Source organism: Ictalurus furcatus, chromosome 9 (genome assembly GCF_023375685.1).
Source record: "Ictalurus furcatus strain D&B chromosome 9, Billie_1.0, whole genome shotgun sequence".
Lineage (NCBI taxonomy): Eukaryota > Metazoa > Chordata > Actinopteri > Siluriformes > Ictaluridae > Ictalurus > Ictalurus furcatus.
The window spans coordinates 15,448,451-15,467,340 of record NC_071263.1 but is presented as its reverse complement, the minus strand read 5'-3'; the positions used below and the strand labels follow the sequence as shown (position 1 = coordinate 15,467,340).

The following is an 18,890-nucleotide window of genomic DNA, read 5'->3' as shown; positions in this document are numbered from 1 at the left end:
GCACCCTCCCTATGACCAAACATCAGGGCAGCTGCTTTTATTTGGGAAACAGAAGCCTAAAAAGGCAGTTAACCCTGATTGTGTGTCAGCAGCAACACTGTGGGAAGCAGGCACTGTGTTGATCAGCTGTTTCTCACCTTTGCTGAACATTATCACCAGTTTCCAGGAAGCAGTCTCCTGCCTAAACAATTACAGACAGGTTATTACAGACAACACTGTCTCCCTGCCCATCTGCCACTGGATTCATTAATTTCTCCACTAATAGGAAACGGAATGTCAAGGTGGGTAACCACATTTCAGACCCTCTCTACCTCAGAACTGACCCACAGGGCCATGTGCTCTAGTCACCAACGCTCTGCTCATTCTACTTCAATGACTGTACTTCTAATAGTGAATTGCTCAAGCTTTTCTAATCTCCTGATGATTCAATTGGTGATGTCAAATGGTAATGAGTCCTGGATTCTAACCTGGAGATGACTGTTCAGAAGACTATGGAGATGGTAAATGATTACTGCTTAAAGCACACTCCACCCTTTCCTTTGGAAATACATGGCTCTGGCGTCAGTCTCTCTGCTTCCCACATTCCTGGGGACAATTATCCAACAGGACCTCAAATGGGATGGGGGGATGGGGGGATGGGGGGGGGGGCATACCACAATAAACAAGAATGCTCAACTGATAAGTTTAAGTTGTCACAAGCACTGCTGGTTCATTTCTAATCAGTGATTTAAAAAAAAAAATCAGTCAGTCATCACATCTTCCATCTGTATCTGGTACAGCTCTACATCTGCTCACTCCAAGCAGAAACTACAGTGTAGATCTGGAGAGAAAATCCTTAAGTGCCAGCTCCCTTCCCACATCCCATCTCTGCAACCTTCTTGACATTTACAATAATACTTGCATTTCACAGCCCACTGCACAGCAATCATACATAACAATCGCTGATGTTTACTGTAAATTACTGTTTATCATATAAATTATGGTGTATTGTGTACATTTCATATTGCATACCAAAACAAACTCATTGTACACTTGCATATGGCAAATAAAAGATTCTGATTCTAATTTGTGACTTAAAACACGGATCAAGCCACACACATATAACAGCATTTGTACATGTATTTATAAATAGAGAACTTGCATTCTTTATGCACACTCCATCTCAAAGAGTATAACTCTGACACACATGCCAAAAATGAGATCCCTGTCCTACTGATTGTGCCCTGCGATGGATTGGCACCCTGTCCAGGGTGTACCCTGCCTTGTGCCCAATGCTCCCTGGGATAGACTCCAGGTTCCCTGTGACCCTGAAAAGGATAAGCGGTATAGAAGATGGATGGATGGATGGATGGATCCCTGTCCTACTTCCGTTTCAAAGTAACAGGCACTGAACGTATCCAAGTGATGTGAATCCAGATCTGGCACTCTTTTCCCTCCTCATCCTTACAAACTTCAGTGCTCCAGTCAAACCACAATTTTAACCCTGACCTTTAAGACATACTATGTTGTAAAACATTCAGATCTTTCTTTGTTTTGCATTATTAGTGTCAAATAATTGCCTGCATATTTCCTAAAAGTGCTCCCCCTGTGCAGCTCACCTGAATGATTCCCAACATTTTTTTTTTCCTTAGCCAGGAATAAACGCTTGAGATATCATCCCATATTGCACAAAAGTACTAATATACTGAAAGTGCAAGGGCTCACATACACCTTCCTATAAGGTGCACTAAAGCCTGCAATTAAAGACTACTAATATGCTTAGAAGAGAATGTTGCTTATAAATTGGTGTTATATTTCTCTGCATGTCATATTTGTTACAGTTTTCCAAATTGATGTGAGAGTGAAATGTAAAAGCTACGTTTTAAATCATGTATGTATGGTATGCAACTTAGCATTTACTGTTTAGATTTAGATAAATTATATACTTCGTAAATGTTACACTGATTATTATAGAGTCAGCTGTGTCGACACTGGGAGTAATCCATCTAGGTCCAGACAAAAAAAAAAAGGTCACCATTATATATGTCTAACGTGTCTTTTTTTTTTTTTTTTAAATGTACAAAAAAAACCTAAGAAAATACAGAAAACAATGTCAATCTAGCATCAATCTAGATGAATAGATGTAATCTATGTATATGTAATCTATTAATCTATGTTGCAGTGGAATTAAGCATATATCTAAGTTAACTCTGCTCAAAAATCAACTAAAGGGCATCACACGTAAGACATGATTAATGTCTTTTTATGTTTGATTTTTCAATTACTTTCTTTTGAAATGAGCACATATACCCACATAAGGAAATGCAAACGAATAATTTCATTTATAATCATTCTAATAGTGCCACCTAGTGGAGGACTTTATATCCTGCACCAGAAAAACAAGAATGGAAAAAGAAACCTGGATTCTGGCCATATGCTTGTTTACAACATTGAGAATTTATTGAGCATTACTTTCTTTTTCTTTTTTTTTATTTACTGTACATTTTAAAATGCCTTATTTATACAAATGTTTCCTAGTGACTGAGTTTATATTTAAATTTCTGTTGTAAATGTTAAAATTCAGTTGAATTCTGAAACGTTAAAAACTGTTTTACCCTACAAGCTTTAGCAGCTTGACAGGTTTTCATTGCGTGATATTACAAACCAAGAAAAAACAGTATCATCTTCAGACATACTAGAACCTGTTTAGGTCGCATAGTTACTAGACCCCACTGAAATATTGCGTGCTTTGCTTCATGGTGTGCAAAATATTTATTGAGCTATGGAAGGCTGTAAAAACTTAATGACCCCCAATGGCTTAAGAGACAGAGAAATGCATGTCAAAAGGCTATAGTACTTTACTTTGCAACAGTAATAACCTAATGGCACATATTTTATAAGCTTCCTCCAGACAGCTTTCCCTCTAGGCCAGTGAACTGAATGTGCAGGATACACACATTTTATTTCTGAGATAAAGGGAAAGGGATGGAATATCTTGCATAACAAACCAAAATATTATTGTTTTTAACCCTGACCGCAGTAATGGTGGCCTGGACTTACCGGTTGGTAAGACTTTACACAGCAGCACTGGCATTTGCTTGAGGCAAAACTGAAGGAACTCTGCCAGAAAGTACATTACTTTATAGAAAATGCATTTACTCAGTCCAAATAAGTGAAAAACATGGTAGCTGTAGCTATCTGCCCAGTTTATTAAGGACAGATCGGTGAACTCTGTGGAGTGCTAATGCTTGGGAGGGGAAAAAACTGGCTCAGGTAGTCTATGATTTGATTAGTCTATGATTTCAGCAATGAAATACGGACTGTCTATTTGCTAAACCTATCAAATTTGGTGCAAGTTAAACAGTTAGCTTAAAGACTGCAAGTCTAGTCAGGTTTCCCAAGCTCAGAGACTCCCTTAGTTCTTTATCTCTTTGTTATTCATTCATTTCCTTCTGCTTTTATATATTGTGAATGCTTTGCTAGTTTGAAAAAATTACCACTTTTTTATTTATTTACATTATTTGTATCATTTTTGTTTATTTTGCATTCAGTGAAGAAAAGTGAGTGCAAAATATTAGCAATGCAATCTAAATGAAGCACAATTAGCCAGCATTAACAGATTTTGTGGACCTGTTTGATAATCAGTTTATATGAATATATTGTTCAGAAAATAGACCTTTTAGCTTTCCAAATCTGAATAGGAACAGTACACATTTTTATGGAAATGCAATTTAAAATTTAAATTATTGCAATAATTAATGGTCATTATTCATGTAAATGTTAATAAATGAAACCAAAGACCAAATAAAGACAACAGCAAGGTGCACACTGTAGCCATACAATTGCTGACTGTAGCCCATCTGATGATATGCAGTTAGTCAGCTTCCCTTAACTCTACACACAAACAGAAAGGGACCCCCACAGGACCACCTCTGACCAGATATTATTGGGAAAGTGGATCATTCTGACTTGCGGTGACACTAATATGGTAGGGCATCCGGCACTGGCACAAGTACATCAGTAATGCTGAACATTTTTTAAACAAACTGAATATCATTACAGGGCTAAGAACAACCAGCAACCAAAAATATCCCGTCAATAACAGCCCTATGTTCAGAAAGTGACATTGATGGATTAACATAAATTGTGCCTGGAAAAAAAAAAATTATAAGGCGTAGTTTCTAATTGTACACCTACAAGGTATCAACAAGGTAGGTGTGCCTAATAAAGTGCAGTAATTGTACACGGTGTACAAAAATGGTTGATACAGTGCCACACTATCGTGTCAGTGTCATTGCTGTTCTGAGAATCATACTCTACCCACATTGGTGGGTGTTGATGTGGTCATCCCTTTCCATTATTGGACTGAATATCAACAAAATTCACTAATATGGTAGATATACCACTGAGTGCAATATAAGGTAGGTGTAATTAATAAACTGGTTGTATTAAGTTGTATTAATAAATTAATACAACTTATTGTAACCTAGTGTTTTAACTGATCTTATGGCACCTCCTATTGGAAGTACACCAAAGTAGCACACCTATTACACACACTTTACACTTGTAAAATATTCATTTTAGAATTACGAGTTGTACTGGCTTGAATAATAATCACCTGTATTTAATATTATAACATTACCAAAAAAAAAAAAAGAAAAAAAAGCATTATGTACCACAGAATCAATAGCATGTGTGAGGCCAACACCAATTATAGCTGCCCAGCTAATAAATGATAAATCATTCACATTTAATTCTATTCAGTGTTTTCCTTTAAACTTCTTAAGGAACATCTGCACATGTACATTATGCACACAAAGTAGTGTTGGTTGTAAGCACTAATGACATGCAAATTTGCATATTACATTGACATGAATTATATATTTGTTCTAAGATTTGAGCTTCATGTTAGGTCCATCATGTCCTTCCTCAGTAACTAATTCTGTATATGGGATCACCAACATGGAAGGTCCCAGTTTTCTTCACTGTGTAGTATTGCCCAAGTATTGGTGCAGTTTTCTGGGCAGGGTCGGTTAGCCGATAACTAGAACGGATAATATAAGATAATATCAGATAATATAATATAAGATAACACAAAAAGCAAAAAAGGCCAGAAAGAAAATTTTAAATTGGAAGACCAGAAAACAACAAAACACAAATATAAGGCTGATTATAACAGAAACAGTTGCGAATAGGCAAGGCTTTTAAAAAGTTTTATGGTTCAGACTCACTCTGTCAATAGACAATTAAAGTCAAAAGCTAAGTGCCATCATGAGTTAAATATAATATAATGTGTCACTTATTAACACAGAGAAAATGTGCCAGCACCATCATAATAAAAGTTGCTCATCATCTCCAAAAATGTGTGTGTGTGTTTATATCATGGGCCTATTGTGTATGCATTGTGATTGGAGAGTTTACTTACGTTCTGAGAGTGTCCAGTGGCTCTTTTCTAGTGATTATTCCAGTTTCAGGATCAACAGTGGTGAAAATACACCTGCACAATAAATACACACCAGACAGAGTTCTCACAAAACATGCTGCTAGTTCAAAGTACATCAGAGATGAGTGCATAGCGAATACGATACCACAGAACCCAAGAGAGGAAAAAAAAAAAAAGAGATGGGAGAACAGGACAGATATGAACCTAGCATGAAGAAATGTCTTTGACAGAAACTACAAAGCACTTCTGTAAGTCCCTCTGGATGTAGGCATCTGATAAATGATGTAAATGTACTAAATAAAGCTCACAATACAAAGAAAGGTTATAATGATTAACATGGGTGCTCATGAGGTGCTGCACAACATTTCCCCATTTATATCAGACAAACTAGCCTTTATTCATTCACTGATTCATTCAATCATCTTCAGTAAATGCTTTCTCCTGGTCAGGGTCACTGCCATGTTGAAATAACAATTTTTTTTATATTATGGGGAAACAGATCCAGCTAAGTTTATTTGAAAATACTGTTTGTATTTTTACCATTCAAACAGTATTTTCAAATAAACTTAGCTGGATCTATTTCCCCAAAATATATTTTTTTAAAAATAGTTATTTCAACATGGCAGTGACCCTGACCAGGAGAAAGCATTTACTGAAGATTGGTCAAATCTTGGTCAAATTGGTCAAATCTTCTGTGAGAGCAGACAGGAGTGGGATATAAATAAATAAATAGATAGATAGATTAGATAGACAGACAGCCCTGCATGTACACGTTAATGTGATTGTATCACTTATATGAGTACCTTCCACAGCCCATAACTCTCTGCATCTCCACTTGGCCAATCTGTACATAGTCCCATGAGTCCTATACATGAAACAAATAATTACTAAATCTAGATAAACTTAATCTCACTGTACAGTACATCGTTTTCATGAAAGAGAGGAAAAGAAGTCTTATGTACTTGTTTTGGGTTTCAAGATCCTGAAACTGATGATCATAGAAAAAGAGAGGCAATATTCTCTAATAACAAATGTACTGAAAATCTAGAACACTTACCATTTTCAGTTTAAATGAAAGTAATGGCTTCATACCTCACTGAAAGGCTCACAGTCGCTGGCCACAATGCTGGGCCGGAACTGACAAACAGAGATGTCACGATCCATTCTGCTGCTCAAGTCATACAGAGAAGACTCGGACATCAACATGACAGGAGCAGCGTCAGGATAAGCCACCTAGGCAACCACAACACAACTAAAGATAACCGATACACCAGTTTACAGAAATAAAAGTCAAAGTAAATCATCTATCATACACAAAAACAGACTTTTGATTTTTAAACAACCTGAAATCGTGAAATCATGTACAGAGGTGTACTGTGACTTACAATAATTAATGTTTCAAATAAAATGCATTTAAAGAGAAAAAATATTGCCTTAAATACCACGTTAAACATGAGCAGGAATCACATTATTAATAATGCACAGTGTTCATTCACATACATTGCTACTTTGATGAGCTTTCTCTATGCCTATTTATAATGATGTCAGTGGGATAAATATGTTCATTAAAATTTAGATTTACAATAACAGGCACAGGTCAGTATCCATGAATAATGTCTTGCAAGCTCTATACATTTTTAGACCAAACCTTTTCATCCTTGGGAAAGCCTTTCTCAGGAGGCGCTCGCGCCTTTAACTGAGGTTCAAAGTGCACCAAGCGGAAGGTCTTGTCTGCTGCCAGATATCGAGTGAACCAGTTAGATACTTCATCACCACAGTCTCTGCCTTCAGTGTCTGAACTAAACACCCTACAAACAGGAAGTTAACTGTTCTGTGATTGGTTTATCATTAACAGGAAGAAAAACACCTATAGTGCCCTCCACTAATAATGGCACCCTTGGTAAATATGAGCAAAGAAGGCTGTGAAAAATTGTCTATTGTTTAACATTTTGATTTAAAAAAATTACAAAAAAATACCGTGCTCTCATGGGATATAAAAAAAATTGCAAACAAAACAGGTTTTTATATCTATCTATCTATCTATCTATCTATCTATATATATATATATATATATATATAGAGAGAGAGAGAGAGAGAGAGAGAGAGAGATTTTTATATATCTCTATATATATATATATATATATATATATATATCTCTATATATATATATATATCTATATATATATATATATATATATATATATATATATATATATAAACTTGAACTATATGTGTGCAATAATTATTGGCACCCTTTTAGTCAATACTTTGTGCTACCTCACTTTGCCAAGATAATAGCTCCGAGTCTTCTCCTATAATGCCTGATGAGGATGGAGAATACATGGCAAGGGATCCGAGACCATTCCCCCATACACAATGTCTCCAGATCCTTCCAATTTCTAGGTCCACACTGGTGTACTCTCTTCTTCAGTTCACCCCACAGGTTTTCTATGGGTTTCAAGTCAGGGGACTGGGATGGCCATGGCAGGACCTTGATTTTGTGGTCAGTAAACCATTTTTGTGTTGATTTTGATGTATGTTTTAGATCACTGTCCTGCTGGAAAATCCAACCACAGCCCATTTTAAGCTTTCTGGCCAAGGTGGTCAGGTTTTCCTTCAATATTTCTGGATATTTAATGCCAGTTGATATTTGAGCCCATGATGCCATGTATCCTAACAAAATGTCCAAGTTCTCTGGCAGAAAAAAAAGCCTAAAAACAATAGAGCCACCACCATATTTAACCGTGGGCATGAGGTAATTTTCCATATTGCTACCTCTCTGTGTGCCAAAACCACCTCTGGTTTTTACTGCCAAAAAATCTCTATTTTGGATTCATCTGACCATAGAACGCGGTGTCATTTGAAGTTCCAGTAGTGTCTGCCAAACTGAAGATGCTTGAGTTTGTTTTTGGATGAGAGTAGAGGCTTTTTTTTTCTTGAATCCCTTCCAAACAACTTGATGTACGCGACTTCGGCTTGTAGTTTTGGAGACTTTCTGACCCTAAGACGCAACTAACTTCTGCAATTCTCCAGCTGTGATCCTTGGAGAGTTTTGACCACTTGAACCACCCTACTGACAATATGTTGAGACAATATAGACACACATCCAATTCCAGGTTGATTCATACCATTTCCAATTGACTGGAAGTTCTTAATTATTGCCCTAATGGTGGAAATGGGCATTCTCAATGCTTTTGCTATTTTCTTATAGCGACTTCCCATTTTGTGAAGCTCAACAACCTTTAGGCGCACATAACAGCTATATTCCTTGGTCTTAGCCATTGTGATGAATGACTAAGGGAATTCAAACAGGAAGCCATGGTTGAACAATTTCCTGTTCCTAGTCACCCAGGTGTATAAAAAAAAAATGTTATATCAATGGGAATATACTTCAAATATATTTCTCTCATATGAATTCATAGGGATGCCAATAATTGTTTCACACCTATATTTAGCAAAGATATCTTTTTAACCTGTGTTGTGTTTGCAATTGTTTGATATACATGAGAGCTCAGTATTTTTGTGAATTCTTTTAACAAATGATCAAAAGGTTAAACAATAAAGACAATTTGCTCATATTTACTAAGGTTGCAAATATTAGTGGACACACTGTATATGTATGAACACGCTCAAGATTTCTTAAATCATAAAAAAACATTTATGACCAAACCCATGCTGGGTGAATATATTTTGAAGTTCATGTTTACTCTTGAACACAGAACATGTGTAAATTATAACAATATATAAAATGGTTTCACTTTGCAACATCCAAACGTTTAGCTACCTGCACTTAAAGATGGGATTGCTGGGCTGGTTAAGGGGAAACTTGAGCTCCTCCATCTCAGGAGCATTGAGACAGACCTGGTCCCCCTCACAAGTCAGAGACACAAGAACTAAGCGAGGCTGCTGTCTCCCTGTCACCATGTGGCCATCTTCTGTAATGACCAGCCAGTGACTGCAATGACACATACAGGATGTCAGACAGTTAGGGTATGATGCAGCAACAAATCCAAATTATTTTTGATTATTGTGTGTAATGTTTATTTCATACAATCATTTTTACTCGTTTTTATGAAGTGTGCCAGTAATTCTGGAAAACATATGAAAACATCTGTATATGGAGAAATTTACTTTTCTTAATCATTTGGGTTTGTTGCTTTCACCATATACAGTACGCTGTTAATATCTTGTTAATATTAACCATGTTCTGTTTCCCTATAGTATAAATTTGCACACATGCAAAATCCCTGGTTGTTTGATGATGGGCATGATTACATTGGTACCGTCCAGTGTAATGCAAACATCAGATACATGCCCTTTTTTCTGCAGGTCCCTGTGTGTGAGGTGTTTATTTATCCACAGCTTTGATCCACATATGATCAAAACAGCCAATATTCATAAGAATGCCAAGTGGCTACGTGAGTTTGTTGACAACATTCAGCAAGTTTAACAGACCTTACCATTTCACTATAGCATATACTCTGTTCACAGTGACAGCAACATGATGTGACAAAGTGGCCAGAAGTCTTAAGCTGGTAATTTACACTGTTGACAAGACAAAGTCATCAGGCTAGTGATTTCATTATTATGAGCAAAGTTAACTTCATCAATGTTGCAACCCCACATGGAAACTAATAGCAGCCGGACTGTATTTCGTGCCAATAGTTGGAGTGAAGATGTACATGTCCAAATATCTCATCCACTAGCTTTAACTATTTGAGCCAACTAAGCGAAGTTGTCAGGAATATATATATATAAATTTAACAAGCATAGGGACAAACAATACGAGTTCTCAGTTGAGACAGCATTGTTGGTCATCCGAGCCAAGTGAACTTTAAACTGTCTGCACTCACCTGTTGCTAATACCGCTTTAATTTCCTGTACAACCGTCAATCGGTTTGAAACCCACATTGCTATCAAAGATAATATAATACAATATAAATATAATATAAAAACAAGATGAGGAACTCTACCACACCGGCTGCATAGCTATTGTCATGTAGATGGCACTAATACAACAGATTGGAGTAACATGGAGTAAATCGTCTTATTTGCCTTTGGGCCTTCAATACTAAACCTATTTTGTAGCGATCTGCCAGCTGTAATTACAAAACTTTTCAACTAAAAAAAAAACATTGAACGAAACAGTGGAAGAGTGCAGAACCTGTACACGTGTTTATTTTGTTTCCCCATATTTATTACTCCATGCTTCCCAGAATGACTCACAGGAGCTCAGAAACACCATGTTAGAAAGCAGGCTATTCTTCCTGACTCAGTAATGCTACTTACTTTATTTTAAACAAATAATGGAAAGCACTGCTGGTTTAACTTGTCTAACAAAATATGAAAGTTACACGTAAGCTATATAAAGCTTTAGCAAATATTTGTTGATGTGTTGCAGAAATTGCACTGAAACAAAAACTAGTTTGGTAAAGAAAGTACTTTTTTCTAATTTTATTAGAAACTTAATCCCTATCGTAAATGAGACCTTTTAGAAAATATTTAATTATTATGGGAAACCTAATTTGATTGATTTGTTTATTTATTTATTTGTTTGGTTGGTTTTTTGAACGGCTGTCTGAATGGATGTCTTTTGCACACAGGTATCTTTGGCATTGGCAATCGCACATGCACAATATTTTGCCGTGATAACCTGCAAACTATTGCTGTAAACCTCACCGGTCACGAAGATCTCCACATTTAAGGCCCATTCTCAGACACTCGGCTGCAGGAACACACACCGCTTTCCCAGACTTCATGGGATGAAGCAACAACTGTGACACAACACCGACTCGAGTTAACTTTTTCTGCCTGCGCGTGTATCTGTAACCAAGCGCGAGTCCGAGCAAAGCCACAGCCGTCCCTGTCATGCAAAAAGCTACTTTCCTGTTCTGGGCAAATAGTTTAACCAGAAAATCCATTTTCAGCTTCCGGGATAAGGTTAATGTGAACGAGTCTGCTGAAAAACGTTATGAATATCGCAGCAGTGCGCGTGAGTTGAACACAGTGCAGCCAATGAAAATCTCCACACTCTGAGCTAGGCCTACTTTTAAAGGCGCAGGATTTTGTCCGTTTATTTATACTGGATTAAGACAATTTTTTTTGTGTGTGGACTGCTTTCTGGTTGGTCATGCAGAGTTATGAATAACATTTCTGAATGACATATTGCTAAATATGTGTCATTTGACAGTACTTTTACCGTTTCACGAGTCTCTCAGCCCATCATTACAAAATAAGTTCTCTTTACCTGCTATGTTTACCTTTCTGTTTAGTTTCGGAGGACAAATTAGAGAAAGCCAGTAACCCACAGGTCGTTTTAAAGGGGAGCAGCTATATTGTTTGTGTCCAGACTGGTTTTTTGTTTGGTTTTCTACATTTTTGGTCCTTAGTCCATTTTTGGTCTGTTTTGAGGCTCAGTAATTTAGGATTGCTCTTGCATTGGTGTACTATTTAGAAAATTCTGGAAATTCTTAAAAGACTGTTTTATATTTACCAGTTACTGCGAAAAAGGGGGAAATCTTTTAAAACCAGTAAGCGCTAACATTTCATTCTCTTCATGGAAACTATTAGTTTCAGTGGTTAAGGCTCTGGGTTACTGATCAGAAGGTCAGCGGTCGTCGTTTGGCTCTCAAGTCATGTCTCAGCTGTAAGTCGCTATGGACAAAAGTATCAGCCAAATGAGTGTAAATGTGAAATAAATGACAAATTAATAAAAGTAGGCCTAGCTAATATGACAAAAAAACAATTCTGCATGAATTTATTATCGAGTCCCAAAGTAAAGTTTAGGTCATAACTGCACTGTATTAAAAAGACTTTAACTAGCTACAACTTTTCCACAATTAAATAACGTAAATCTCCCTCTTGTTCTGCCTCCTGCACCCCCTAGTAGGAAAGTGGCAAGTCGCCTATATTTTAATTGGTAATCAATAAACTATAGAAGAAGAAGCCTTTATTTGTCACATATACATTACAGCACATTACAGAAATTCTTTTTTTTACATATCCCAGCTTGTTTTGAAGCTGGAGTCAGAGTGCAGGGTCAGCTATGATACAGTGAGTAAGGGCCTTACTCAAGGGCCAAACAGTGCCCCCCGACCATCTGATCAGTAACCCAGAGCCATAACCACTGGAACTAATAGAGTCTACGTGAAGAGAATGAAATGTTAGAGCTTACTGGTTTTAAAAGATTTTCTCCATCTTTTGCAGTAAAAAGTCTGGAAGTGTTGCAGACCAACCAAGTGGGGGACGTCCATGAACATCCACTGATGAAATCACAACCGGCATGGTGCTGGAATACATAGTCTCCTACTGTATGTATGGAGACTTTTGGGACACCCTTTAGTTTTGTTTGACCTAAAAAAAATTATATATTTATTCATATTATAAATATATATAAATGTATAAAATATATAAATATAATGCAGATGTGGTTTGAGGTTTTAATGGGAATTTGAATCAGTGGAAATGCCAAAAAGTGTGGTGGTCAGATTTTTTTTATCTTTCAGTGTCAAATCAGGAACGTTATTTGTCTTAGTTGCTTGGCAGCAAAACAAAAGCCACAACTGAGGTGTACATCATGTTCTGCCCCCAGTGACCTACTGGTCAGAGCTATTTTTACTTTTTCCATGAATGTGAATATCTATAGCCATGATAAGGAATATTGCAACAGATGCTGCCACCATGGGGAGGCCATATAGGCATTTGTTGCAGTGGCACTCCTTCTGCCTTCTGTTGCACTGTCATGCAGACCTAATAGCTCAAGGCAAAGTCTCGAGCACGAAGCGCTTTCTCCTTGGCAGCATCAGAGGATGGCACACTTGCCCATATGGGCCAAACATAGCCTGATCAGCAAGCTGTCTATGAGTCAGAAGGGAATACACAAGATACTATGAACAGATCAATGCTGAGACAAAGCAGAGACCTAATGCAAAGCAGCTGTATTTTTTTTTTTTTTAACCACTAATCTAAAAAAACAAAAGGGCCATGTTTGCACTTCTTATACAGTACAGATAGAGAAAAATATATTGCCTTTCAAATTTGTATCATTTTGAGGTGTGGACAGGCCATGGGGTATATTAATGAGATGTGTGTGATTTGTGTAATCGTTGTTGCTGTGGCTAACCTTGTGCTACTCATCATCACTACAACAGAACAGAACAGAACAGAATGTTTGTAGACATTCATCATCTTGCATCATCTTCAGTTCTTGTACCTCACACCATGCAACTCTTATGAGGTTAATATACTGTAACTGTCTTCAAAGGGGGAGACTATTCTTGTCCGAGGCTGGACAGAGCCAGGGAAAGAACAGAAGTCATGTTGGCATGCCATCTGGATCAGTGGTTATGTTATAGGTGTTTCATTTTCATGGTCCTGCTCCAGTGTCGTGCAGTATTAAAAGGGCTTCTACACGTTACAGTTTTTTTATCTACAGTACATTTAATATACAGTACATAAAATGATCTTTATTTAATTAAAGTCATACAAATTGACCCATTTTCAACAGAATATTGGTGCAAAGTTGATTTATAGCACATTGTGCAGCATAGAATTTTCAAACGAATGTGATTAAATCATGACATCATATAGACATAAAACTAGTGATCACAAAACAATAAGAACTTGACTGATACAATATGTGATAATTAATTAGTAATAAAATTTGAGGTTTGAGGAGTGATTTGAGGAGATAATAAGGTATGCTATTGGTATTGTCGTAATAAAGCACTGTTGAAATTATGTTTTGAATATTGTATTGCACCATGTCAGGGAGTATAATGTAATTATGACGTAGCAAGAAGTCCATTATTACTTTCTGTAAAGTTTATAAGGTCTCAGGAGGAGACAATTCATTTCACACACACATGACACATGTAAGAGGTACTGTGTCCTTAAGACACGATAATTACCAACCTACTCTGACTTTCCTCTTTGTACGTACACTTCAAAGGCTGTGCTCCAGCATCTGTACTTGAATGCATGCATGTATAGCAGAAACAAACAGTAGCAGTGTTTTTGTGAGCTTCCATCTATCATCTGACATCACCTATGCTAAACACATCTAGACGGAGCTGCGTCTCTTGGAGAGCAGTCTGAAGGGGGAGATGCTCCTCACATCAGTGGACACAGTGCTAATGGCTGAGCAGCGCTGGGAGCTACACACACAGCCTGTGGAGTCTGGCTCAAAGAAGTTATCCTGCTCCATAAGTGCATCACTGAAGGACAGGTCCTGGGGAAGCATCACCATCTTCTCCCGACTCTTATACCACAAGCAAGAACAGACAGTCTGGAAGTGAAGTACCTCAGCATAGACACTCTTTAGTCCTTGCCTCTTACCGTCCTGCTCCTGTGTTTGTAAGGTTTGGAGGTTGGTGTGGCGAGGAGGTTGCACTTTCTGCTTGTCTTTGGAGAGCAGAGCCCGTTGTTCTGCATCCCTCCTCTCATCTTCTGCGTTCATGGTCATAAAACGCAGCACTACCAGGTTGAGGAAGGCACCAATCACCGTCAGGCCCATCAGAATGTAGACAAAGCTAAAGGCCACGTAATGGGGGTCATTGTGGAGCGCATTGTCCTTCTGCAGGGCCACATAATCCCCAAAACCGATGGTTGTCAGAGTGATGAAGCAGTAGTAGAAAGCGTGGAAGTAGCTCCAGCCCTCATAATGCGAGAAGGCACCTGCCCCAATGCAAAGGGTGCCAACACAAGAGAAGAAGCCAATAGTCACCATGTTGGCCATGGAGACCTCTGGTCGTCGCAGACCCACACACTTCTTGGCTTTGTGCAGCAGGAGGCGGACAAAGGTGTTAATGCGTTCACCCAGGCTCTGGAACATCACCAGAGTGAGTGGGATGCCCAGAAGCGCATAGCCCATGCAGAACGCTTTCCCTGCATCTGTGCTGGGGGCAGCATGGCCATAACCTGACAGAGAAAAACCATCAAAGTAATTCTCATTCATTTTCACATCAAAGGCCATGTATGATGTGCCCATCAGAAACCAGAGAACAAAACTAAATTTAATTAAATTAAATAATTTTAAATTGAATTATTTAACTAAGATGCACCTGTGTTAACCAGAAATATACACTATAATGGTTTTGAATGACAAAAATTAAGGCTATAATGTGCTTTAATTTTTTTTTTTAATATTAAAAAAAAAACAAAAAACACTGAATTGGGGACAAAATGAATTCATTTAGCATGTAAGTGACCAACAAATGTGACCAAAATTCAGGTGTCCCAGAATTAGTAGAGCAGTAAAACATTTCAGACTTAAGCAGAAAAATAGGCGAACAATTTTCACTACAGAGTAGAACACTTCATCACAACACATCATTTTTGTGACAGTATTAACAATTTCTTGCTGAAGTTGATCAGGATTTCAGAGTATAACTTACATTATTTAAAATACTAGGAAATTATCAATAATAATAATACAATGTAAGTGAATTCTGTATTACCCATTGTCACTTCATATACAAGTTTCAGAGACCATGAGAAGTCTTAAAATATTCTTTTAGGACACAAGGCTAGATTTGATCTAGCATTCCCAGCACTTATCACAATACACACACTTTAGTTTTCTATCATTGCAGAAGAAGTGGGCATCTAGCAAAGAGCCTTAACAAGGTAACAACACAGCACAGTAATTTATCCAGATGCTGCTGTTAATCGTCAACTTTGGATTTGAAAGTGAGTGGGATAAACAGACTAGTTAATGTTTTGAGTGTTTATGTCTGACCCATGGCATTAGGCTAGCGCGTACCCCTGGAATATATCATCTACTTACTTTGTTTGAACACTGAATAAATATTAGTACAATCATCCATTACCCTTAGCTTTCACAATATTATCATAGTGATGCTATAAATTTTCCAGAGTGGAGCAGAACAAACCATTTGATTTAGGATATGTGGCTGATTTGTGTACTTTCTTCAGTGTTCCATGGTCAGTGTCTAAACCTGAAATAGCTTAGAGCAAACACCTGCAATGCAAACACTATTTATCAACAGAATAAATTATAACTGCTGCAAAATACCTTACTTAGCATCATTATGGGCATGAATTTAAGTAAGTGCTATATTAGGTACAACACGTTTAATAGTTTGAATGTTTCCATTCTACATTCTATAATGTTATGTCTGACATTTAAATTAAATAAGATAATTTATAGAATTAAATTCATAAAATTATGGATGGATTGTTACTAAATGTAGTGATTAAAATATATGTATAAAATGTATGTACTTGTATTATTTCTGTTCAAATTCATTTTGGTGACAGTAGAAATGTCTACACTAAGCCATTAAAATAGGCTATTTTTAATATATCTTCGGGATTTAGCCTCGTTAATGAGTTCCTTTTTTGTTTGCTTAACTAGAATAATCATGGTAAAGGATTAGAAAGGTTAAAAGCTGCTATGTTTATTTCTTATCGTTTGCTTGTCTTTTTATGATCTCTCTCTCTTTTCTCCCTTTTCTCTCATATATATATATATATATATATATATATATATATATATATATATAACTAATGTAATTTTGAAAATGAGAAACCTTTATCCAGTAGACTTTAGTTACAGTGTGTAACGTTTTATTTCTAGCTTCTACATGTAACTTTTGTTTAGCCACATTCCCACTCCCACCTAACATAGTAAATGTTGATTTCTGAGACTTGTGCCAGATTTATTATTTATAACATTTAGAGATAGTCCTACGGGCAAGTTTTGAATGAATAGTTGCCTTCCTATATGCACGCATATTATATATAGAGAGAGAGAGAGAGAGAGAGAGAGATATGTAAATGTAGATAGATAGATAGATAGATAGAGATATATATCAGTGTGTGTGTGTGTGTGTGTGTGTGTGTGTGTGTGTGAACGCGGTAATATTAAAGGTGAATTAATGTAAACGCATAGGCAGAAAGTGAGAGACCCTCACCTATGGTCGTTATCACAGTGATGGCGAAGTAAAAAGAGCCGGCGAACTTCCACTGCACTCCGGCTTTGTGCGGCTTCAGAAGCAAGACTACTTTTTCAATCTGCTCGAAATCGTTTTTGGACAGATTGTACCTGCTCATCAGTAGAAACTTGCGATAGTCCAGCTTTCTCCGCTGGCTTTTTTCTTGCTTCGACTCCAGCGCGTCGAAGACTCCCGCTCCAATTAGCAAATAGGACAGGGTGCAAATAATTAAAGCGAGCGTGCGCACGTTCTGCCTCTTCATCATCTTAAGTTAGCTAATCAAGTATCTTTCCGTCTTCGGAGCTAGATCCGGTTCGTGAGAAGAACTTTGGTGATTCATGTCTTTGCGGAACCCCTCATGGCTTCACCGGTGGGATGATCCCTAAGCGGACCTGAGAGAGAGCAGGATGGAAACTGGGAGCTGTTCCTTCAGCACCACCCCCAAGCAACGGGAGGAGCGAGACCTTATTTGGACATTGGTCATTTAGGTTAAATTAGGTAACTGCTTATAATGAAAGCACTAGGAGCTTCAGATACACGCTGTACCTGTAGTGCAGGTGGGCTGATGTCACTGTAGGTTCACCACTAGACTTTTCTACAGCCATATGTTTTTAATGTTAATGATTGCTTTATAGCCTGTTACTAGGAGTGAGTAGTTTTAGCCACCACCAAGAAATTGGGACAACAGGGAGCAATGAAGTGCAAACTATATTTTTGTAATATTAAAAGGAAAACCAGCTGCCAAAAGGCAGAGACAGACCATCTTTATCATTTCGTAGATGGAACCAGTTTTTCTCATCTTTTTGCCTTTCCGGTTTTTAAGAAATGAACACAAAGCAAAGCAATGAAAAAATCTCAAACATTTATTGATCACTTTATTCAGGTAATAAGGAAGCTGTAAAATAAGTTTCCAGCTGGCACTGATGGTCTACAAGTTTGACCAGCTCAGCCTGTGTTTTGGCAGCTGGTAGCTTTCCAGACCAAGATGGATTTTTCAGCAGGGCTGATGTGTATATAAATGTTGACATTTCTTATCATACATAATAATATAGAAAACTATATAGGAAATTAAATACCTAGTTGTTGGGGGGGGGGGGGGTTTCTAGTTGTGGGTTGTTGTTATTTTTTTTAACATAAATAACTTTTTGGTCTATTTGGCGCAGCATATATTTAATCATCCTGTTATGTTGGAGAAAGAAAAGTTACATCCATTATTTTATGGGTCAAAATGACTTCCACAGTTTATATACAGCAAAGAACAGCTTAAAACAGTAAACATTTATTTACTGTTTTAAATAAAGGCTTGAAACAGGTTTAAAACTTATGGCTTGTCCGAGACAAGCCATAAGAAGAAATATTTGCATATAAGTTCATGACCCTAATTAGGAAAGTCAAAAAAATTTAAAAGACAAAAAGGGAGATTAACCAGTATTTCAGATATTTCAAATGTGAAATGTGTCAAATTGACCCATAACGTAATAGGAGGGTTAAGCATAATATGGTTTCCAAGC

The 18,890-nt window shown here is 37.2% G+C and overlaps 2 protein-coding genes across 2 annotated transcripts; both read right to left on the bottom strand.

Moving 5' to 3' along the window:
* Positions 1 to 2,408: 2,408 nt before the first annotated feature.
* Positions 2,409 to 11,409, bottom strand: marc1 (mitochondrial amidoxime reducing component 1). The gene is made up of 7 exons (XM_053633624.1): positions 11,102 to 11,409; positions 9,207 to 9,377; positions 7,071 to 7,230; positions 6,515 to 6,655; positions 6,226 to 6,287; positions 5,405 to 5,476; positions 2,409 to 5,023 (listed from the first exon to the last, which is right to left on the bottom strand). The coding sequence occupies exons 1-7, from the start codon at positions 11,341 to 11,343 to the stop codon at positions 4,909 to 4,911; spliced, it is 963 nt and encodes a 320-aa protein (XP_053489599.1). The 5' UTR covers positions 11,344 to 11,409; the 3' UTR covers positions 2,409 to 4,908.
* Positions 11,410 to 13,995: 2,586 nt separating this feature from the next.
* Positions 13,996 to 17,685, bottom strand: kcnk3b (potassium channel, subfamily K, member 3b). Its single transcript, XM_053633554.1, has 2 exons — positions 17,359 to 17,685; positions 13,996 to 15,340 (listed from the first exon to the last, which is right to left on the bottom strand). The coding sequence occupies exons 1-2, from the start codon at positions 17,642 to 17,644 to the stop codon at positions 14,484 to 14,486; spliced, it is 1,143 nt and encodes a 380-aa protein (XP_053489529.1). The 5' UTR covers positions 17,645 to 17,685; the 3' UTR covers positions 13,996 to 14,483.
* Positions 17,686 to 18,890: the final 1,205 nt, after the last annotated feature.

Excerpts from the sequence above, each read along its gene's own strand:
- marc1 (XM_053633624.1), bottom strand. The coding sequence starts at position 11,343 with ATGGATTTTCTGGTTAAACTATTTGCCCAGAACAGGAAAGTAGCTTTT. Across the intron at positions 7,231-9,206 it reads AATCCCATCTTTAAGTGCAG|GGTGTTTAGTTCAGACACTG; the intron begins GTAGCTAAACGT and ends TCCTGTTTGTAG. Across the intron at positions 6,288-6,514 it reads ACTGTGAGCCTTTCAGTGAG|GACTCATGGGACTATGTACA; the intron begins GTATGAAGCCAT and ends TTTCATGTATAG.
- kcnk3b (XM_053633554.1), bottom strand. The coding sequence starts at position 17,644 with ATGATGAAGAGGCAGAACGTGCGCACGCTCGCTTTAATTATTTGCACC. Across the intron at positions 15,341-17,358 it reads CACTGTGATAACGACCATAG|GTTATGGCCATGCTGCCCCC; the intron begins GTGAGGGTCTCT and ends TTTCTCTGTCAG.